The following is an 18,205-nucleotide window of genomic DNA, read 5'->3' on the forward strand; positions in this document are numbered from 1 at the left end:
CAAAATGAGGCACTGGAACCATCCAGGGCTTCCCCTGGACGCGGGCAGTTCCCTTCCATACCCGCAGAGTCCAAGCCCCCTAGGAATGTGTGGGATTTTGGCGGCTTTAAACAGCACAGGCAGTCCCAGTACATAGTCCCGGTCAGGAAGTGGCGTGCGACGTCCTCCTCAGCACCACGGATCGCTTCATCTTCCTGCCGCTCTCCCTGGCGCACGAGTGTTTTATTTACTTGCCGCCCCATCTCCGAGCTCCTTGGCGGCTCTTTTTTAAATCTCTGTATCTTGGCATTTGGTACAGCGTCTGCTCCACAGTATACACTCAACAAAGGTTTAGTTTATTAACAGGAAACAATCAGTGACGGAAAATGAAGAAAATAATGCAATATGGTCACAAAGAAATTACACCAATGCATTACAAAGTAAGCAAAAGCAGCAAATAAACGATGAAGAACAATGGTTTCCATACAAAGTTGAAAAATACCAAGAACATGAAAAATACCAGTTTAGGGATGAAAGAAAAACTTGACATGAACATTCTTCTGCATTCTGAGTGCTTCTGAGGGGTACCTTGTGAGCTAAGAGGTGGACAGGTTGTGCTTTGCTACATCAGCAGAGTTGCAAGTATAAAGCAACGGGGAAGTACGGACCTCTTGCCCCTCCCCCCCATCTCGCTGTGCGGGAAACCTCCGACTGACGGATCAGAGGGAAGCTTCTTCCCCGGTTCCTCAGTTCTTACGACTTCACAGTAAGGGAAAACACAGATACGGCCTCCAGGGGTGGATTCTGAGTGAGCCAAGTGGCAGCGACCAAACTCACTGGATACAGTGGGGTTTGGCCGGAGCTGGGGAGTACGGGCAGGGGAGGCAGGTCATCTTCAAATGATGGACATCTTTCTTTTTGGAACATTTCACTCCTCTGTCCTTAGTAAAAGGACAGGGACCATCTCAGGGGTGTTGACGAACACGGAAACGTGGTACCTGCAACAAACCCTTGCATTTCCCCCCCTGCTCACTCAACAGTGCTCCACAGACCGTTCACTCCCGCCTGAGCACCTCTCTTGCGCACACAGGACAGACCTGCAGCGCCTTTAAAGGCACAGACGAGTCTAAGTAACTCTCCCTCCGACAGCAGTGCTTCTAGCAGGTGGTTCCTTTACTGTCCTGACAGAAAGTCAAAAGTATATAAAATATTCATGTAGTTCGAAATTCAAAAGGCACAGAAAGTACACAATGAAAGGCAGCCTTCTTTTCCTGGCCTAATTGTCCACCCAGAAGCAAATCCTGAAAATCTGTTTTATGCACATACAATTAAGCAACTCAACACACATTTTTTTTTCTTTTTTCTGGACAAACATTAGAACACTCTTCAGGGTTGACACATGAAATACAGGCCATCTAGTCAAATGGGCAATCGCTGGGCCCCATTCACACCAACACCGGGGTTTTATCTAAAATTCAAGTCTCTGGATGTCCTGAATTCTATTTGTCGACTCTGCTACCCCTAAATTACCATTCGCACTGTTCTGCACCTTGTTTCTCTGCTTTTGCCTTTTTAATTTGAGATATAACCCCAAGTTTTCCTAGTACCCTAAACATTAAGAGAAAACAAGCCCTTATACACAGAAGGCCATTTTGTCAAGAGCACTTTTGTTCGTACCCTAGGACAATGCTGCCCTTCCAGCTCTGCTTTTGCCTTTGCTCGTTTCCCAGGGCGAACTTCTGCAAGTTAGTTTCTGGTACGAAACACGGTCTGCCATACCACTTACAAAAGGGGGAGCGATGCGTTCATTGAAAGAAGGCTGAGCCACAGAGTGTTTCTTGTGTCCCAGGGGTGGTGAGAAACTGAACGTACATTCACATCCCCACAACTATCAAATTTTTGAAGCTTACTGAAACAGAGCTTAGAGCGTATTTTCACTCACTATTTAGAAAAACAAACAAACTAGCTCCTCTTAAAAATGGAAAACTAGAAACACTCTGGTCAAACTTGAGGAGTATATGCTTTTTTTTTTTATACACAGCAGGTTAAAAAAAAAAAAAAAAAAAAGGAAGTGTTTTCTCCTTCCTAGTGCCCCATAACTTTACAGTATGAAATTAACAAACACATGAAAACATTAAAGAATCCTTTTCAGGAATAAAAAAATACAAAACACACAGTAAAAACAGGTCTTAGACTCTATGCATGTAGAATTATCAAAACAGGTGATAAACATCACTTGCTGAAATGTTCTTTACAAAGAACAAATGCCGAAGTTCCCAGTTCGGCTAATAACCAATGAAAACGTGCACAATCAGTTTGGAGGAAATGCAACAAACAGAAGATGCTAAAAGGTGGGTAAACTCTATACGGCATGGGAGAGCATTAGAATGTTACATTAACATGTAAAAAAATAACATTCAAAATATAAAAACAAAAAAAGAAATATTTCCATAAAACCAAAAACTACCTGTATTATGGAACGTCACAAAGACGCACACAAATTTGAGAAATTCTAAGTAAGAAAGTACATCTTCGCTAACAAGAAACAGATTTCAACCAGGAGAACAGAGCTAACCCTGGAAACGTCCTATAACGTGGTCGGAACATAAGCTGAGGGTGGATTCTCTTCCCCTTCAGCCTCCCAAATGTTGTCAGACACACACCACTGACTGGGACAGCCCTCCCCGCCGGCATCACAGCCAGGGTGCGTGACAGCAGGGCACCTGCCGCTCGTCTGGGCCTCATTCTTACCCACCACCCTCGCTCTCTTCCCGCCCCTGTCCCCTCCTCCCCCAGCTTCTCCCGGCTTCCTAACCTGCCTGGGCAGAGGAGGGGAAGGACAGGAATACCATTCCCGCCCTTCTTTGGCCGCAATCTCTCACTTAAGACTTAACCCGAATAAGGGAACCAGACGTTCCTATAAAAAACGCTTGTATTAAATGAAGCGAATGCTGCATACGGAGCACTTACTGATCCGGATAAGGTGACAGTACAGTCCGTTTCTTAGCATCAAGTTATTCGTATCAATTCAAAAACTCATGCAGAAAACGTCTGGTCAGGTAACACTGTTCTGCCCAAGACGTCCATTAGCGCTCTAGTCCCAGCAGTAGTAGGAAGCATAGCATTACCTTCGTAAGTGTGATAGCTGTAGTAGGCAAAGTGACTCCTTCTCCCTGGGACTAGGCGCACATGCACGGGGCCCAGGTGAAGGCAGCACCGGCAGGACAGAGGCCATGCGGAGCACGTGAAGAGGGAAGGAGGAGAGAGACAGGAGAGGGTGAGCTGTAGGAGGACACCTTTCAAAGGGTGAAAAGCACATTTCTCCCGCAGTTTTCAGGGCTGTGAGGACAAGACAACAGCGCTCCAGGCAGCGTGTGTGTTAGAAACCAATGCACACTGTTAAGGAAACACCAAGACATCAGGTCACGGAGCAGAAGAGCAAGGGTTAGTTCATCACATAGAAGACGAGCACCCAATGTGGCGGATTCCTTCTGTTAAAAGAACACACTTAAATCCAAATCAAAGAATAAAAGGACTTTTTACCACCCCTCCATCTCTGCAAAAGCCAGTGAGGACAGTATGAGCACACACCCACACCTCGGAAACACCGAGCCCGGGCCCAGCCTTGTGGATAGGTGCTTGGTGGGTAACACGTCCGGTGGAAATACAACACTGATCTGTTCAGACAAACCCACATTTACCAGCATTATTTCCTCGTAAATGGAAACGAAATCCACCTCAGTCAGCATGCTGACTGCTCAACTAGTAATAACGTGAACTTGCAGGGCCCCCGGGGGCTCAGCAGGTTGAGTGTCCGACTTCAGCTCAGGTCATGGATCTCACAGCTCGTGAGTTCGAGCCCCGCGTCGGGCTCTGTGCTGGCAGCTCGGAGCCTGGAGCCTGCTTCGGATTCTGTGTCTCCCTCTATCTCTCTGTGCCCCTACCCACTCGCATTCTGTCTCTCTCTCAAAAATAAATGAACATTAAAAAAAAATTAAAAAAAACAAAAAACATGAACTTGCAAAAACAGCATGGCCCAGAAAACACAACATGGCTTCGGCGAGGAAGGCCTCGGCCCGGCTCTCGTCTACCCGGGGGACCGACCGTGTGGCCGATGTGAATCACAGGCTCTTGTGGAACAAGGGCGAGGGAGGCGAACTGGCGGGCAGCCCGAGGCACTGGGGAAGGAGGTCAGACCACAGGTAGGCACCTGAGGGCTGGGGACGGCTCTGGTACCTCGCCCTCCCCGGAGCAGAAGCTCCACCGTCAAGGTGGGTAAAGGCAGCAGGGCGCCAGCAAGGAGGGACACATGCGACCGAGAACCCCACGCACGCTGCGCCAACATCTAGAGAAAGGTTTCTCTGCAGGGTCTGTTCTCGTCCCACACACGTGCCTACGAAACTCCTTTGTGTTTAACAGGGTGACTACAAACATGAAATGAGCAGGGAAAATAGCAGTTCTCACTAGAATGTCAGTGGTCCAGGTCTCGGCAGGTCTCATCTGTCTTGCTGTGGCTGTACCTCGGAGGCCCTGACCAGGGAGGGCCTGACACGTGGTAAGTATCAATAGATACTTGTGAGACAGATGCACGGATGAATGCTCGCCCCGGCTCTGCTCCCCACGCAAACCCCCTTCCCACTGTCCTCTGAAAATTACCCCATGTCAGCTCTTTATCAGGTCCCTCCAGACAGACACTCCTGAATCCTCAAAAATTTAGGTTTGGAGAAAACCATTAGCTTCTAGCATGCAATGCAAACTTTCAAAAAGCAGACCCAATGATCCTAGAAACTTCTAAGTTCCGACACACCGGCTGGCCCTCAGATGCCGTCACTGCCTCAGATGGCCACCGTGTGCACACGCCCTCCGGTCGCACAGCAATACCGGGCCAGGGCTCCAAACCACAGCGACAAGTTTAAATGGACTTTTCGGTCAGAGAACCGAGGGACAAAGCAACACTGACACATTCCTCACAAACAGCTCACCGATTCTGATAATTCCTCAAACGTAACAAGTATAAAAACTACCACTTACAGCACACCGCCACCGATCATAAGTTACAGGGCATCGGCCCAAACCCTACTTTCCCGCGTCCACAGAGCCTGCCTGTGCCACCGGGTGCGGGACCACGTCTCGTAAACACCAACGCTCGAGAACCCAGGAAGAGAAGGACAGAATTCCTGTCTGAGCAACTCCAGACGACCTACATAGTCACTTGGGTTTGCAGCTTCTTCTGTAATTACTAATTGAGCTGTATCAGAAAGCAGTCCTGGGCACGAGAGCGCAATCTCTGTTCTTCAAAGCATTTCAGAATATGGGGGACACTCCACCATTTTAAGCCAATGAATAAAAAAGGATATAGTTGAGCTGAACGACCAAGAGGTCATGTGTGTATTTATATACATCACATACACACACATTTCACTCTACATCCACATGTGTGTACAAAACACCTCTGTAAGGACGTTCATAGAGTTCTTTGCCTCTAAGGCTACTTTAGAACAGCTTTAGAGAAGAGCTCTAAAAAGAAACCGAGCACTAACATGAAAAGAAACCCAGTCTGTTAGGATTCTAAAACCAAATATCCTCCCTCTTCTAGGTGGATTACTGTTCTGGTCAACTTAAAGGTACTCTTTCTCACACTGTTCACACATTCAACAGGACACTTACCCCACGTGTACCTGCTTGAATTAAATTTGCCCAAAGAGTACATTCCAGTTTGTCATTTTTAGGAGACTAAGTATTTTATAAGGTTATTTTGGGAAAAACATTTTTTAAAGACGTGTATCATTTGTCCTTAAACACCTCATACTCACGGTTTTAAATTTTGTTTTTCAATATTCATTTTTATCCATGTGAACTTTATTTTTATGCGTAAACATACATGTCCCATATAACCTCAAGGTTCTGGGTTGTTTGTTTTGTTATTTTTTTTTTAAATGTCATCTTATGAGAGTAACTTTTTAAAAAATAAACGGTCTAAAAAAGGTTTTCAGCCAACTGAAAGAGTACTTAAACACAATTCCTTACAGGTAAAACATTTAAAGCTGAAACAACGTGCACCGATCATCCTTCTCACCTGGGCTGAGCTCCACCAGGTAGGGCAACTTCTCGGGCGGAAGTGCTGAGCCGTAGCCGGAACCCTCGGCTCTCTCTTTCCCTTTCACCAGCTTCCCGTCGACATGTTTCTTCGTTTTCTTCGGGACGTAGTCTGGCGGCCTCCTCTTCAACTGAAAGACTAAAACCCCTAGAACAGAATGTTGTAAATCATCAACCAGACTCAAACAGGCGAGGATGGCTGAGTGACTGATGGCCAACTCCCCTAAGATTTATCAGGAAAATATAACTTAATAACACCTTTCAAGGAATGATCGAGTGAAGGTTTACTCAATTTATACTTTTACTCAGTGGAGGAAATATTAGTCACTCGTACTCTGAAAAACTCTGGTAGCCATGTGCAAAGATTATTTTTTTAATTTTCAATGTTATTTTTGAGAGAGCGGGCAAGCAAGCGAGCACGATGAGCAGGGGAGGGGCAGAGAGAGAGGGAGACACAGAGTCCGAAGCAGGCTCCAGGCTCCGAGCTGGCCGCACAGAGCCCGACGTGGGGCTCGAACCCACAAACCAGGAGATCATGACCTGAGTTGCAGTCAACACTTAACCAACTGAGCCACCCAGGCGCCCCTGCAAAGATTATTTTAAATCAATGACTACCCAAGCATATTACATGCTTGAAAAATACCAGAGCATCAGTTTAAGAATAAATAAATGCTTATATTGGTAACTAACCCTATGATCAGTTTACACACACACACACACACACACCACCACACATACACAAATACATACACACAAAAATGTTTTTTAGTTGATCTGATTTTTAACTGAATTCACTCAGAATTCAAAGCAATCTGACTTTATAATACAGTTCACTTTTAAACAGTCTAGAGAAAGCACTAAGCACAAGTGTACTTTTTAAACTACCAACGTACATTCAAGCACTGATAGGATGAACTGGCAATAAATCTTTATGTCTTTATTACACAAAGGTCCTCCACTGAACGACAGTCAGCTTATCACGTGAAACTGAGAGCAAAATGAGATTTCATCAAAACATAGCTTTCAACCTTCCTGCTCTGAAACAATCAGCAGAAACTAAACAGTGAAAAGTCTGGTTTATTATCTGAAATGACCGAACTGCTGACAATCTTCGGGGCTGCAGGTTACAGTCCCCCCTGTAATCAATCCGCCCACCTGGTCAGCACAGACAGGACTCCGGCTCCTCCTACCACAGCGTGACAGCCCACTCCGGGCCCACACCCCCGCTGCACGTGGGCTGAGTGTGGCCCTCAGGACAAGGGACCAGAGGAGCCATTCAGCAGGTCTGGGGAGGAGGGCACAGACAGCCACGCCCGCTCTCCTGCACCCCTGGCAGCGTCACACGGCTGACACCCCAGGCAGAGGTTTAATGTAGCATATAAGCGATTCTGTCACGAATAAAATTACCCTTTACCTCGGTCAGTTGGCCACTCCCTGAAGATCTGCAAAGGACACTCGTCATCGTCGAGGATCGTTTCTTTAGCACCGTTTTCATCCGAATGCTGGGCTCCAGGAGGCAGCATAACCTGAAAGGAACAAATAATTAACTGTGACGACACCAGGATTCAGAAAAAAGAACTTCCCGTAAATAAAAGTCACAACAGAATTAAACGGACCAAACCCCCAGTCCTCAAACCACCAACAATGGTGGAGGAGCACTGCGCGGAAGCGGCTTCCAACGCGGCTCAGCCTGCTGGCTGTGCCGCGTCTACTCACTTGCCTCTCCGGCCCCCCAAAAAACTAGCTGAGTGATTGTTTTGTTTTGTTTTTTTAAACAAACTCTTATGGAAGGACTGTACGTACTGGTCAGATTGTGAGCAATTTCCTCAGGAGAGATCACTCTACTGTAGCTCCATCCCCCTGGTCCCCAACCCACTTGCGCACTCTCCGGTAACCATTTTTACAAAATAGTTTCATCTAAGGCGGGATCTCTCAGGATAGCCGTCACATAACGACAAAACAGAATAGCTCTTTCTTGTAGATAACAGCTTTATGATTAAATTTAATCAGATCATTTAGATATACTACAGGGTTATTCACGCAACAGATGTCTTTAAGTGTCTGGTTTAAAATGCTGCATTCACGACGCTCTTAAAATTCATCATGCCATAATACTTACTACTTTATGTTTTCATGGTAGTCAAACAGTTCTCTGAATAACCTGGGAAAGCCGCAATAATCCAGAGCAAAAATGAAGGGGACGGAGGCCCAGGGACCTCATGCACCTGCTGGATCGGCCCACCCTTCGTTCAATTTGAAATACTAACACGTCACAACACGACTACAGAAAGTAAAATATGAGAAGCCAAGCCAGTGGCATCGGAACATTATTTTCAACGTCCAGTACTGCAACAGAGTTCTGTTCACAGGCCCTACCACCTAGATACGGCCTCACACTCACACACCAGATGGATGAGACTCTTGTGCAGAAGCCTACAGCATCTCCACACTGCTTCAGATTACCTTAAAAAGACAAATGCATTACAACACACCCTCTTGCTAAAGTAATTCATCTTTCCTCGTACTGCTTTGTCCTGAATTTGGTACCTTGGGCTTAGAACACACAGTTCAGGACCTGACCTTCACTCCTCTTTTGCGTCCCGATCTTTGTCACACACCCTGGTAGATCCGGGCACGTAGAACTACTCAGAGCTCTCAGAGCAGGCCATGAATTCCATACTTCCCCGATTTCTTGGGCCTGAAGGCCGGTGACCCACTGGCCATGTCTAGCTCAACTACAGCTCTTCCAGGAGGCCTTCCCTGATTGCTCTCATTTCAGCACTCCATGTTTCTCTTCTCATTCTTGGCTTCTCTGTAAGTTCCTTTAAAGACAGCTGTTGTTTTTGTAACCTAGCAGAGTATCCAACAAGAGGAACTTAAATATTTGTAGAATAATTGAACAGCCAGAACAACGATGAGCATGGAAGAGCTACGTATCACGAAGCTAGCAAGATGGCAAGCCAAGAAAGAAAACAGGATTAAAACGGTAATCACCTCCGTACTGCCTACGAAGCAGAATTTGCAAGGATGTGATAGAACAGAAAACCCAAAGCAGGAGACCCTCAAAAGAGATTCAAGTGACCTCAAAGAGGCCCGTCACTACAAGCCCAAAGCAGGCTCTTACAACCTCATGACCCTGATTAAGGTGCCCTTACACTTCTGAAGTTCATCCGTAAAAGTACAGCAGAAATGAAGGACAGGGAAAAGATGATAAAGTTCATTACCATGTATTATATCGAACGCACCTTTACGCGGAACTGAGTATTATTTAATGGTCCACGGTCCCCTGGCAGACACTTAAGCGATCCCAAGTACGGAGCACAAGGTCAGGCCCCGGTAACCGAGCTCCTGCCCCGGGTGACCACAGAGTAGCAGGGGCAGGACTCGTACACTACCGATTTACTGACTTTATTCTGACCAGGAACACCGTTTATAGCCGCTGCTGACCCCAAGTGTAAGGAGCGCGTATCCAAATCCACCCTTATCCGTGGGCCCAATTAGGTGCTTCCCGTGGGTACAGCAGTTCCTACCACGCGCTCCTCAACGGAAGGCAAGGGTCCCCAGGGCCCAACTACTGCAGGGCGTCCTCTACTTCAGACGTCACCGCCAGGAGAAAATGCACCAGAACGTCCTGGATCTTCAGGATTTTCCCTCCAGAGGGAAGACACAATTACCTTGGTTACCTGCTCTCCCGACCTGACCCGAGGCACCCCCCCCCCCCAAAGTATGGTGGAATTTCAGGTCATGATACAGTTTCTCTATGAACGCTAATAGCCAGAAACCCAGTATAAAATATACTTTTGCACATCTGGAAGCACGGTTTCCCCTTGCAACTCACCAATCCTAGTTCTTGCTCTTCCCTAGTAAGACCAAAGAAACGAAAGAGCACATCAACACCAAACACTCGTGGTCACCTATCTTCCCCACCCCACGGGACACACGAGCTTTGAGGCGCTTCGTCCCCATTCCCAATCATGCAGGATCACTGTGAAAAAGTGAAATACAGAAAAGCCCAAGGAAGAAACGAACCCCACTGTGAGAGAACTATTTTTACGACCACGCTTTTGGCAATGACCTTCACCCATCTACCTCACGTAAGAGGCTCACATCTGCATCGCACGTGGTATTTCAAAATCTTCCATTCCCTGCCCTTCCCCCTCACGTCGGCGGGTAGTGACCTGGAACGTACCCTTCCCACGCATCCACCGTCACGGATGCACGCACAGGGGTTCACGTTGCTTCATTTTATTTTACGGTAATTGTTTTTCCAAATAAAGGGTGTTTTATAAAATGGGTTTAATTCATCATGTTTCACAGCCACAGGTATTCAATGGTACAGACGGGCATCCCTTCAGTGATGGGTGCGGAGTTTGCTTCTTACTACCTGCTGTAACACACGGGAATGAGAACAAGCCCTCACAGAAACACACTCGGGAATTCACTAGCCCCTTGTTTTAGATAGACCGTGACACTTCTCACCTTATTTATAAACACCATTCTCGATCTCAAACGCTACGTCCACTCTGAAGCGGGTGCTCTGTAGGATGACTGCACAGATGCCCTCCAGACCCTCCTTCGCCACCACTGCTGGGATGACCTCCTGTGCCGGACTCTATTCTGGGAGCCTGGCTGGATCTTTCCCTTTCTTGGCCCACTCCGCCCATCTTGCCGGAGAATACCCTGCGGTACCTTTTTGAGAAAGGCTGAATGGGTGGTAAGTTTGGCCTTACGGGTTTTGAAAGGTCTTCGTTCCATGTACCTACCATTTAACAATCTGGACTGGAAACCATTCCACTCTGAATTAGAAAGCTACATGTATTCCAGACTCCGTGACCACTACTGAAATGACTGGCAGCAATCTTGCCCCCCAATCCTTTATATGCGACTTGAATCTTTCTCCTTGGAATCCTTGCTTTCTTTTCTCTAGTTTTCTACAATTTCAAAATAGTATGCCCTGGTTTGGATCTTTTTCAGTAACTGTACCATTATTCAGTGGGCCTTTTCAAACCAGCAACTCAAACCCTCCTGTTCTGGGAGATATTCTAGTACATTTCTTTGGTAACTTCTCTCTCTCCCCATGTCCTCTTGCTTTCTCTATCTGACCCTCCTTTAGGTAAGTGTTAGGTATTCTACTGCGGATCTAACTCTCTGATCTTTTCGTTTTGTTCTACACTTGGCATGTTTCCTTACCTTTATCTTTCACCCCTTTTATTGATACTTTTCTCCTATCCCTTATTTACTTACATTTATAAACTTCTAAGGTCTGAGTGTCCCTTCTTACAGGACTTATTTGGTCTTATTCCACAGATACACGGTCTTCCTTACTGTCCGAGTCTCTCGGTCTTTGAACACTTCCGTCTGCTTTCTGTCTTATCTCATCTGTGTTCTTTTGCCTGTTTGGGTTGGTCTTTCGTCTCAAAGGTGTTTCAGTGTCTGTTGAACCTTGGCCGTCCGTTCATGTTCAACAGTGAGTCACGAGAGACCTCAAGGTGAGGGCCGTACGTACGTATGTATGCACGAGGATTCCTGCCAGGAGGCCTGAGGTTACTGGACCAGCGCTTCCACAGGTCAGTTTGCATACACATCCTTCTCACGTGGTCAGAGAGTGCCTTCTGGGAGAAGTCCTTAAATCTTCTGGCCGTCAGCATCCTGGGCAGAGGCTTCCGCTCCACCCTCCCGCTTTCAGTCAAGGCCCTTGCTGTGCCCTGTGTGCCCGTTACCCCCAAACACAAGGCCTCCTCCCCATCAGGTCGACCACAGCCTTCACACGGAGACAAGAGACGGCAGTTGGAATGGGAAGGAAATCTGGTGGAGTCCACTGCTTCTGGAAACCTTCAACCCAATATGATTTAGCTCTGCTTTCAATGTGGACTCGGGAAGTGCTAAAGCAACTCATTCCTGGGTCCGCGTGGGCTCGTGACATGGGCACTAGCAAGCTCCTCCCTGGCGGGTTCTCTCCGTAGGCTTTCTGCGGCCCAATGAGCAGGACACCTGTCACCTGCTTCTTCAGAAATTCACTCACAACCCTATCTTCCGCCATCTCTCCTCTCATTCTCTTCGTTCTTGAGCACTTAGACAAGTTTTTATTTCTTTGTTGTCATTTTAATGGGAAAAAAAATCTGTTCTCTCATCTATTTTCAGCTGACAATTCAACTATATTTATCAAACTACAAAATCTACCAAACCGTTTTTCCAACTGAATATAACTTCTTAGCTTTTCAACAAAATTAAAAGGCATAAAACTCAACAGACTCTTTTACTTAATTCAATCTAGCTAATAAAAGAGGTCTTAGACCTCTACTCCGAGCACTACAAAATACTACTGGGAGCACAGAGATCACACACACAGAGGTGCACTCTGTCCACAGCCTAGAAGACTGGAGACTGAGGACAGGGTGTCCCCTGACTTATCTAGAGTCCATGCAAATCCAGTCACAACTCCAGCAGGTTCTGTGCAGAAATGGACAAGCTGATTCTGAAATTTATTCAGAAACATAAATAATACAGAATAACTGAAGCAATTTTTAAAAGCAAAAACAGGGGCCCCTGGGTGGCTCGGTCTGTTAAATATCCAACTTTGGCTCAGGTCATGATCTGACAGCTCATGGGTTCAAGCCCTGCGTCGGGCTCCGTGCTGACAGCGGGGAGCCTGGAGCTTGCTTCAGATTCTGTGTCTCCCTCTCTCTCTCTGCCCCTCCCCCCACCATGCACATGTGCGCGGTCTCTCAAAAATAAATATTAGAAAAAATAAAAGCAAGAACAAAATTGGGACTTATTTACCTGATTTTAAGACTTATTATCAATCTAGTTATTGATACAGTGTGGTGTTCACAAAAAAATAAAATACAGATTAACAGACTCCAGAAATAGAACCACACACACATACGGCCAATTGATTTTCAACAAAGACGTTAAAGCACTCAACAGGGAAAAAAAGAAAGTCCTTTTAACAAATGGTGCTGGGTCAACCAATTATCTGCACCGGAAAAAATGAACACCTGCCCTGATCTCACACCAACATATAGACGCTAACTTGAAATGGAACAGAGACCAAAACGTAAAAACTAAAGTACAAAACTTCAGGAGGAAAATGTTTGCAACCTCAAAAGAGGTAAATTCTTACAGAGAACACAAAAATAATAGAAGGCTTAAAAAAAAAAAAATGTATTCTCTAAAGGGCATCATTAAAAAAATGAAAAGGCAAACCAAGCCACAGACTGGGGAAAAATATTCACAACACATGTATCCTACAAAGCACTTAACACAGAGCTATCAAGAGGGAAATTAAAACCGTTTGCCACACGGACATCCCATTATACCCTATCAGAAAGGCTGATTTTTTTTTTTTCTCAAAAGTATTTACTTTTGAGAGACAGAGCATGAGCGGGGCAGGGGCAGAGAGAGAGGGAGACACAGAATCCGAAGCAGGCTCCAGGCTTCAGCCTCCGAGCCATCAGCACAGAGCCTGACGCGGGGCTCGAACCCACGAACTGCGAGATCACGGCCTGAGCCGAAGTCGGACGCCCGACCGACAGAGCCCCCCGGGCGCCCCAGAATGGCCGATTCTTAAAATAATTGACAGTATCAAACACAAATGAGGAAGCAAAGCAACCACAACGTGATTTAATTGCTTTGGAAAACAGTTTCAAAGTTTCCTAAAAAGTTACACATACACCTGCCACCCAGCATTTACTTAAGAAACCAGGTCTGTGAGGACACCTGCACACACATGCTCAGAGCAGCCTGACCGTAACCGCCCAAAACCCAACACCGGGAACAACCCAAATGCCCGTCAGCAGGTAAGCGGGTGAAAGCACCGCAAACCATCCATATAGCGAAATACTGCTCAGCAACCGGAAGGAAGCCAGTGTAGACACGCCAAGCACGCGGCCGACCCCGAGCTCCCGGCGCCGAGTGGAGGAAAGCAGGCAGAAAGACCGCTGGCTACACGACGCCATTTATGTGCAGTTCTAGCCCACGAAACCGAGCGCCAGAGAGCACTACCTGGGATGGAGACGGGGTAAGGGACTTTCGAAGGTGGGGGGGTGTTCCTGGGGTGGGGGTCGGTACTGGGGACACCGCAGACTTCAAATACGCACGGTTACTGCCTCTACTTACTGCCCGGTCATCTTGTGCGGCGGGGGCACTATGGCAAGTCATACATCACGGTTTCGTAATCAACTGCTAAGATGGGGAAAGGAAGGGATTTATTTCTTCTAAAACTCCACTGCCAGGAGGAGATTTTGCCAGAGAAATCCCGGTAATGAAGAAGTCAGCATTTCCTCGTGACTGACTTAAGGGTTAAGAACTTTCCAAGGAGTCTGCCTCGGGAGAGAAAGCCTGCTTGATCTCACTTAGTGTCAGCCACTCAGCTGTGAGGAAAAGCATCTCATGGTCTCTGAGTACCAGGGTGAGAGACGCAGGCCTTATCTCCAAGACAGTCTGGCTACTAAACACACCGACCAAACGCTCGTCAGAACAGCAAACTGGAGTCCACTTAAGAGTGGGACTGTCACGAGGTATCTCAGTGAAAACCTTAAGACGACAGCATGAAAAACACGAAGTCACCTATGTACACAAAATAAGAACTAAAGATATGTGTATACAAAAGCGTGGGCAGTGGTTATCCTTTGGTATTAGAACTACGGGTGATTTTATCGTCTTCACCTTTTTACACTTTTTCTTATCGTAAGAACATGTATTACTTCTGTAACAGAAGGGGGATTTAACACAGGGTTTCCACGTATTACATTTTAAATGATACAGTGCGAAGAAAACCAGCCTACGCTGAACTTCACTCAAAGGCTATCTTGCCACTTGAACGAGAAGTGCCGGCATGTGTAGCACTGGTAAGTTCTGGCTGGGTAGTCACTTACCCGGGCGATGCAGTAATCTTTAGGGTTCTCCTTCTCCAGACCGTATTTCTCTAGAGCCTCGGCCACAGCAAAGTCAGCAGGATCCGTGGTGGACAGCAGGATTGTCTTGTAGGGAATGTTCGGTTTTAAGCTATCTGCATAAATTCTCAGTGTTCCACCTGAAAAAAAACATTCAGACATCTTTGAGCACTCCTTTATTTTATCCCAGTAACCGAGACAGCTAACGTTTATGATCACTTTAAAAAAGGGCATCTAAGTTCCGGTTGTAATGAATGCAACGATGAAATCTGTGTTCCTAATTCCATACTCCTTTCCTGCTAGGCAACACACGTGAACAGTCACCTGCTGATCCAGTAACACCGTATGCTGACTAGTCCTGTGCGACAGAACGGATCCTGTTCCCTCTTCAAGCCCAAGTAGTTCTTATAACGATGAACCCATTTTCACCATGGTTCAAAGATGAGAAAAGGAAGAAACTCCACGGTGTTCCGACAGTGCTGCCTGTCAACGATTTAGCACACGCGAACTCACACAGAGGCCCGTGTTCCGATGCTGAGGACGCAGCCATGAACAGTCCAGTGTCCTGCCCTTCAAACAGCTTCTACTCTAGGTGTGGGGTGCGGGGGGTGGGGGGAAAGAGCGACAAGAAAACCTAAGATGGTGGCACGCGTTGTGAAAAACACAAGCATGGTGGTAAGAAAGACCGTAACCGAGAGCTTCCTAAGCTCGTGGGACTGTTAAGCCTTCTCGAAGATGGACACCTGCCATGAGCCCTGGATGGCCAGCAGCGGCGGCCTCATGGCCACCTGAGGACCTCTCTGGGCAGGGGGCGAGCAGGTGCTAAGGCCTTCAGCTGGCACAGGTCCGGAAGGCTCACTGGCCAGAGATGCACCCGAGGGAAGGCAGGGAAAATGCAGTCAGGCTGACCGAGGCCAGACCACGTGGGACTTCGCAAACCATGATCGTGAGGATCGTGAGGGTCTGGGTTTTACTCTAGCTGAAGTGGGAGCCACCGGAAGGCCTCAGTTGCACGTGTGCCCGTGCCACGTCGGGAGGCGGGCACAATGCCACCAGTGCTCTCCTAAGCGGCCGGGTTTCCGGCTGAAGCAGAGCCGCAGAGGGGGACGCCGTCCCAGCAGGGAGGCCAGCTGTTAAAGCGCGTGCTCCACTAGCCCAAGGTGCTCCCTTCTGGCTTCATCGTGCCCCGCTGCCAAAGGCACATTCGGGGCAATTTATAAGGAAAACACGTACAAGAGAACGAGTAAGAACCATTTTGCAGACACAGGCAACCTGTCCGTACTGTGCCCATCAGACAACCAAGGAGCAAACCAGAACGCCTGTTCTGAAAGCTGATGAGGGGGCCTTGTGCCCTCCCTTAGGAGGCTACCAAAACATGCGAGTGGTCAGACATCTAATTTTTCTGAAAAATGTGGCATCTGCTCGAAGTCTAGACAAGTACTTTGCAACCCCAAGGTACAGACTGCAGAGAATCAAACACTTTTTGTCTGAAAAAACTTAAGGTCGGGGCTTCCCAGAAAACCATTTTCAAGAGTCAGTGTGGCTCCTACAGATACACAATTTCGAGCAGCATTTCTTCTAAGGGACACGCCATGATGAGGCGGCTGGAAAACTCAGGCTCACGTGGCCAAACTTCAGTACTGGATGGGTTACTTTTGGCATCCGTTTACCCATCTACATCTAACTTGGTTTCAGTGTACTGAGTGTTGAGAGGGTCTAATTCAAACAGTTTCCGGTTTATAAGCCTAACACCACGGTGTGTTTGTCACGGAGGCAGGCCCCACCCTCCGTGCTGAGGAGGAAGAGTGGAGCAGCTCAGTAAAATGGACTGAAACTCATTTGCATCAATGTACGTTTCGGTCTCTGATGAAGGCAGGACTGGAGACGAGTACACGGAGGCCCGCACCTCTCCAGGACCCCGAGTACGGGACCCCGGTCACAGCTGGCACTCCCAACACGGGTCGTGAGGACGCCGAGGCGGGAGAATTCCCACACGGTCGCTGACGGTGTCGCAGTAAGAAATCCGTGGCTGTAACTGGTGCTCATGCCCCGTGCCACGCATCAGCTACCTGAGACGCACGGGACGCTTCCGGGCCAGCTCCTCGGAGGACACCACAGAGCGTGCCTGAGTGCTTAACCGTGCTTTACAAAGCCCAGGGGGGAAGCTTCCTACGGGCCGAGTCCGATGGGCCGTGAAGGGAGTTCAGTCATCAGAACCGAGGGGGCAAACTGTCAGGCTGACAAGACACGGAAGTAATAGACTGAGCGGTCACTCTCGTTACACTCACCCGCACGTGACCACATCCCACGGCTTCCACCGACAGGACAGCTAAACCAGTAACTGTAACAGGTTACGAGAATACATTTTTGGTTTTTTTTAGGTTTATTTTGACAGAGTGTGCACAAGCAGGGGAGAGGAAGAGAAAGAGAGAAAATATCCCCAGCAGGTTCCACACTGTCAGCACAGAACCCCAGGTGGGGCTCGGCCCCACAAACCATGAGATCATGACCTAAGCTGAAATCAAAACTCAGATGTTTAACCAACTCACCGCCCCCCCCCCCCCCCGGGCGACTAGTCACATTATATGATCACTTTGCAGTGTATAAGAGGGTTGAATCATCACAGTGTATACCTGAAACTAACAATGTTTGTCAATTCTACTTCATTTTATTAATTTATTTTTTTTAAGACAGAGTGCAAGCCAGGCAAAGGGGCAGAGGGAGAGAGAATCTCAAGCAGTCTCCATATTCGGCACTGAGCCTGATGTGCGGCTTGATCCCACAAACCTTGAGATCATGACCTAAGCCAGACGCTTAGCCAATAAGCCACCCGGGTGTCCTGAGAACATAGTTTTCTAAGTCATTTATTAAAGACAAACAAAATAGCTGAACTTAATATATTTGACTGGTTAATATTAACCACAGCTATTTTGCTAACAATATTTAGGTTTTCAGTGTCTCCTGGAAGTCTGGAGAGAAAACTATTCCTTCTACCCCCATCCCTCTAAAGCTCTACTTCTTAGATGTTCTGCTAGTTTTCCTAACTCCTTGGAGACTGTTTTGCTTCGTTTCCTCCTTTCACTGCCCAGTCCTCTTAACAGTGGCCTTAAGTCTTCCCATTACCTACATACTTTCTACAAAAAGAATCTCACCCACGCCCAGTGCCATTACCTGGCAACCATAAATTACTCCCCAACTCTCTCCCTCCATCAGACACTGCTGCCCAGTGCCTGGTC

At 47.4% G+C, this 18,205-nt stretch overlaps 1 protein-coding gene across 1 annotated transcript in view; it reads right to left on the bottom strand.

Moving 5' to 3' along the window:
- Positions 1 to 18,205, bottom strand: part of AFDN (afadin, adherens junction formation factor) — a 138,606-nt gene that overhangs the window by 74,348 nt on the left and 46,053 nt on the right. Inside the window, 4 exon segments of the mRNA XM_053904283.1 lie at positions 3,108 to 3,158; positions 6,056 to 6,223; positions 7,490 to 7,601; positions 14,952 to 15,109. Of these exon segments, the coding sequence (XP_053760258.1) occupies positions 3,108 to 3,158; positions 6,056 to 6,223; positions 7,490 to 7,601; positions 14,952 to 15,109 (489 nt within the window).

The sequence above is a fragment of the Panthera pardus genome, unplaced genomic scaffold (assembly GCF_024362965.1).
Source record: "Panthera pardus isolate Hobbes unplaced genomic scaffold, ASM2436296v1 HiC_scaffold_17, whole genome shotgun sequence".
NCBI lineage: Eukaryota > Metazoa > Chordata > Mammalia > Carnivora > Felidae > Panthera > Panthera pardus.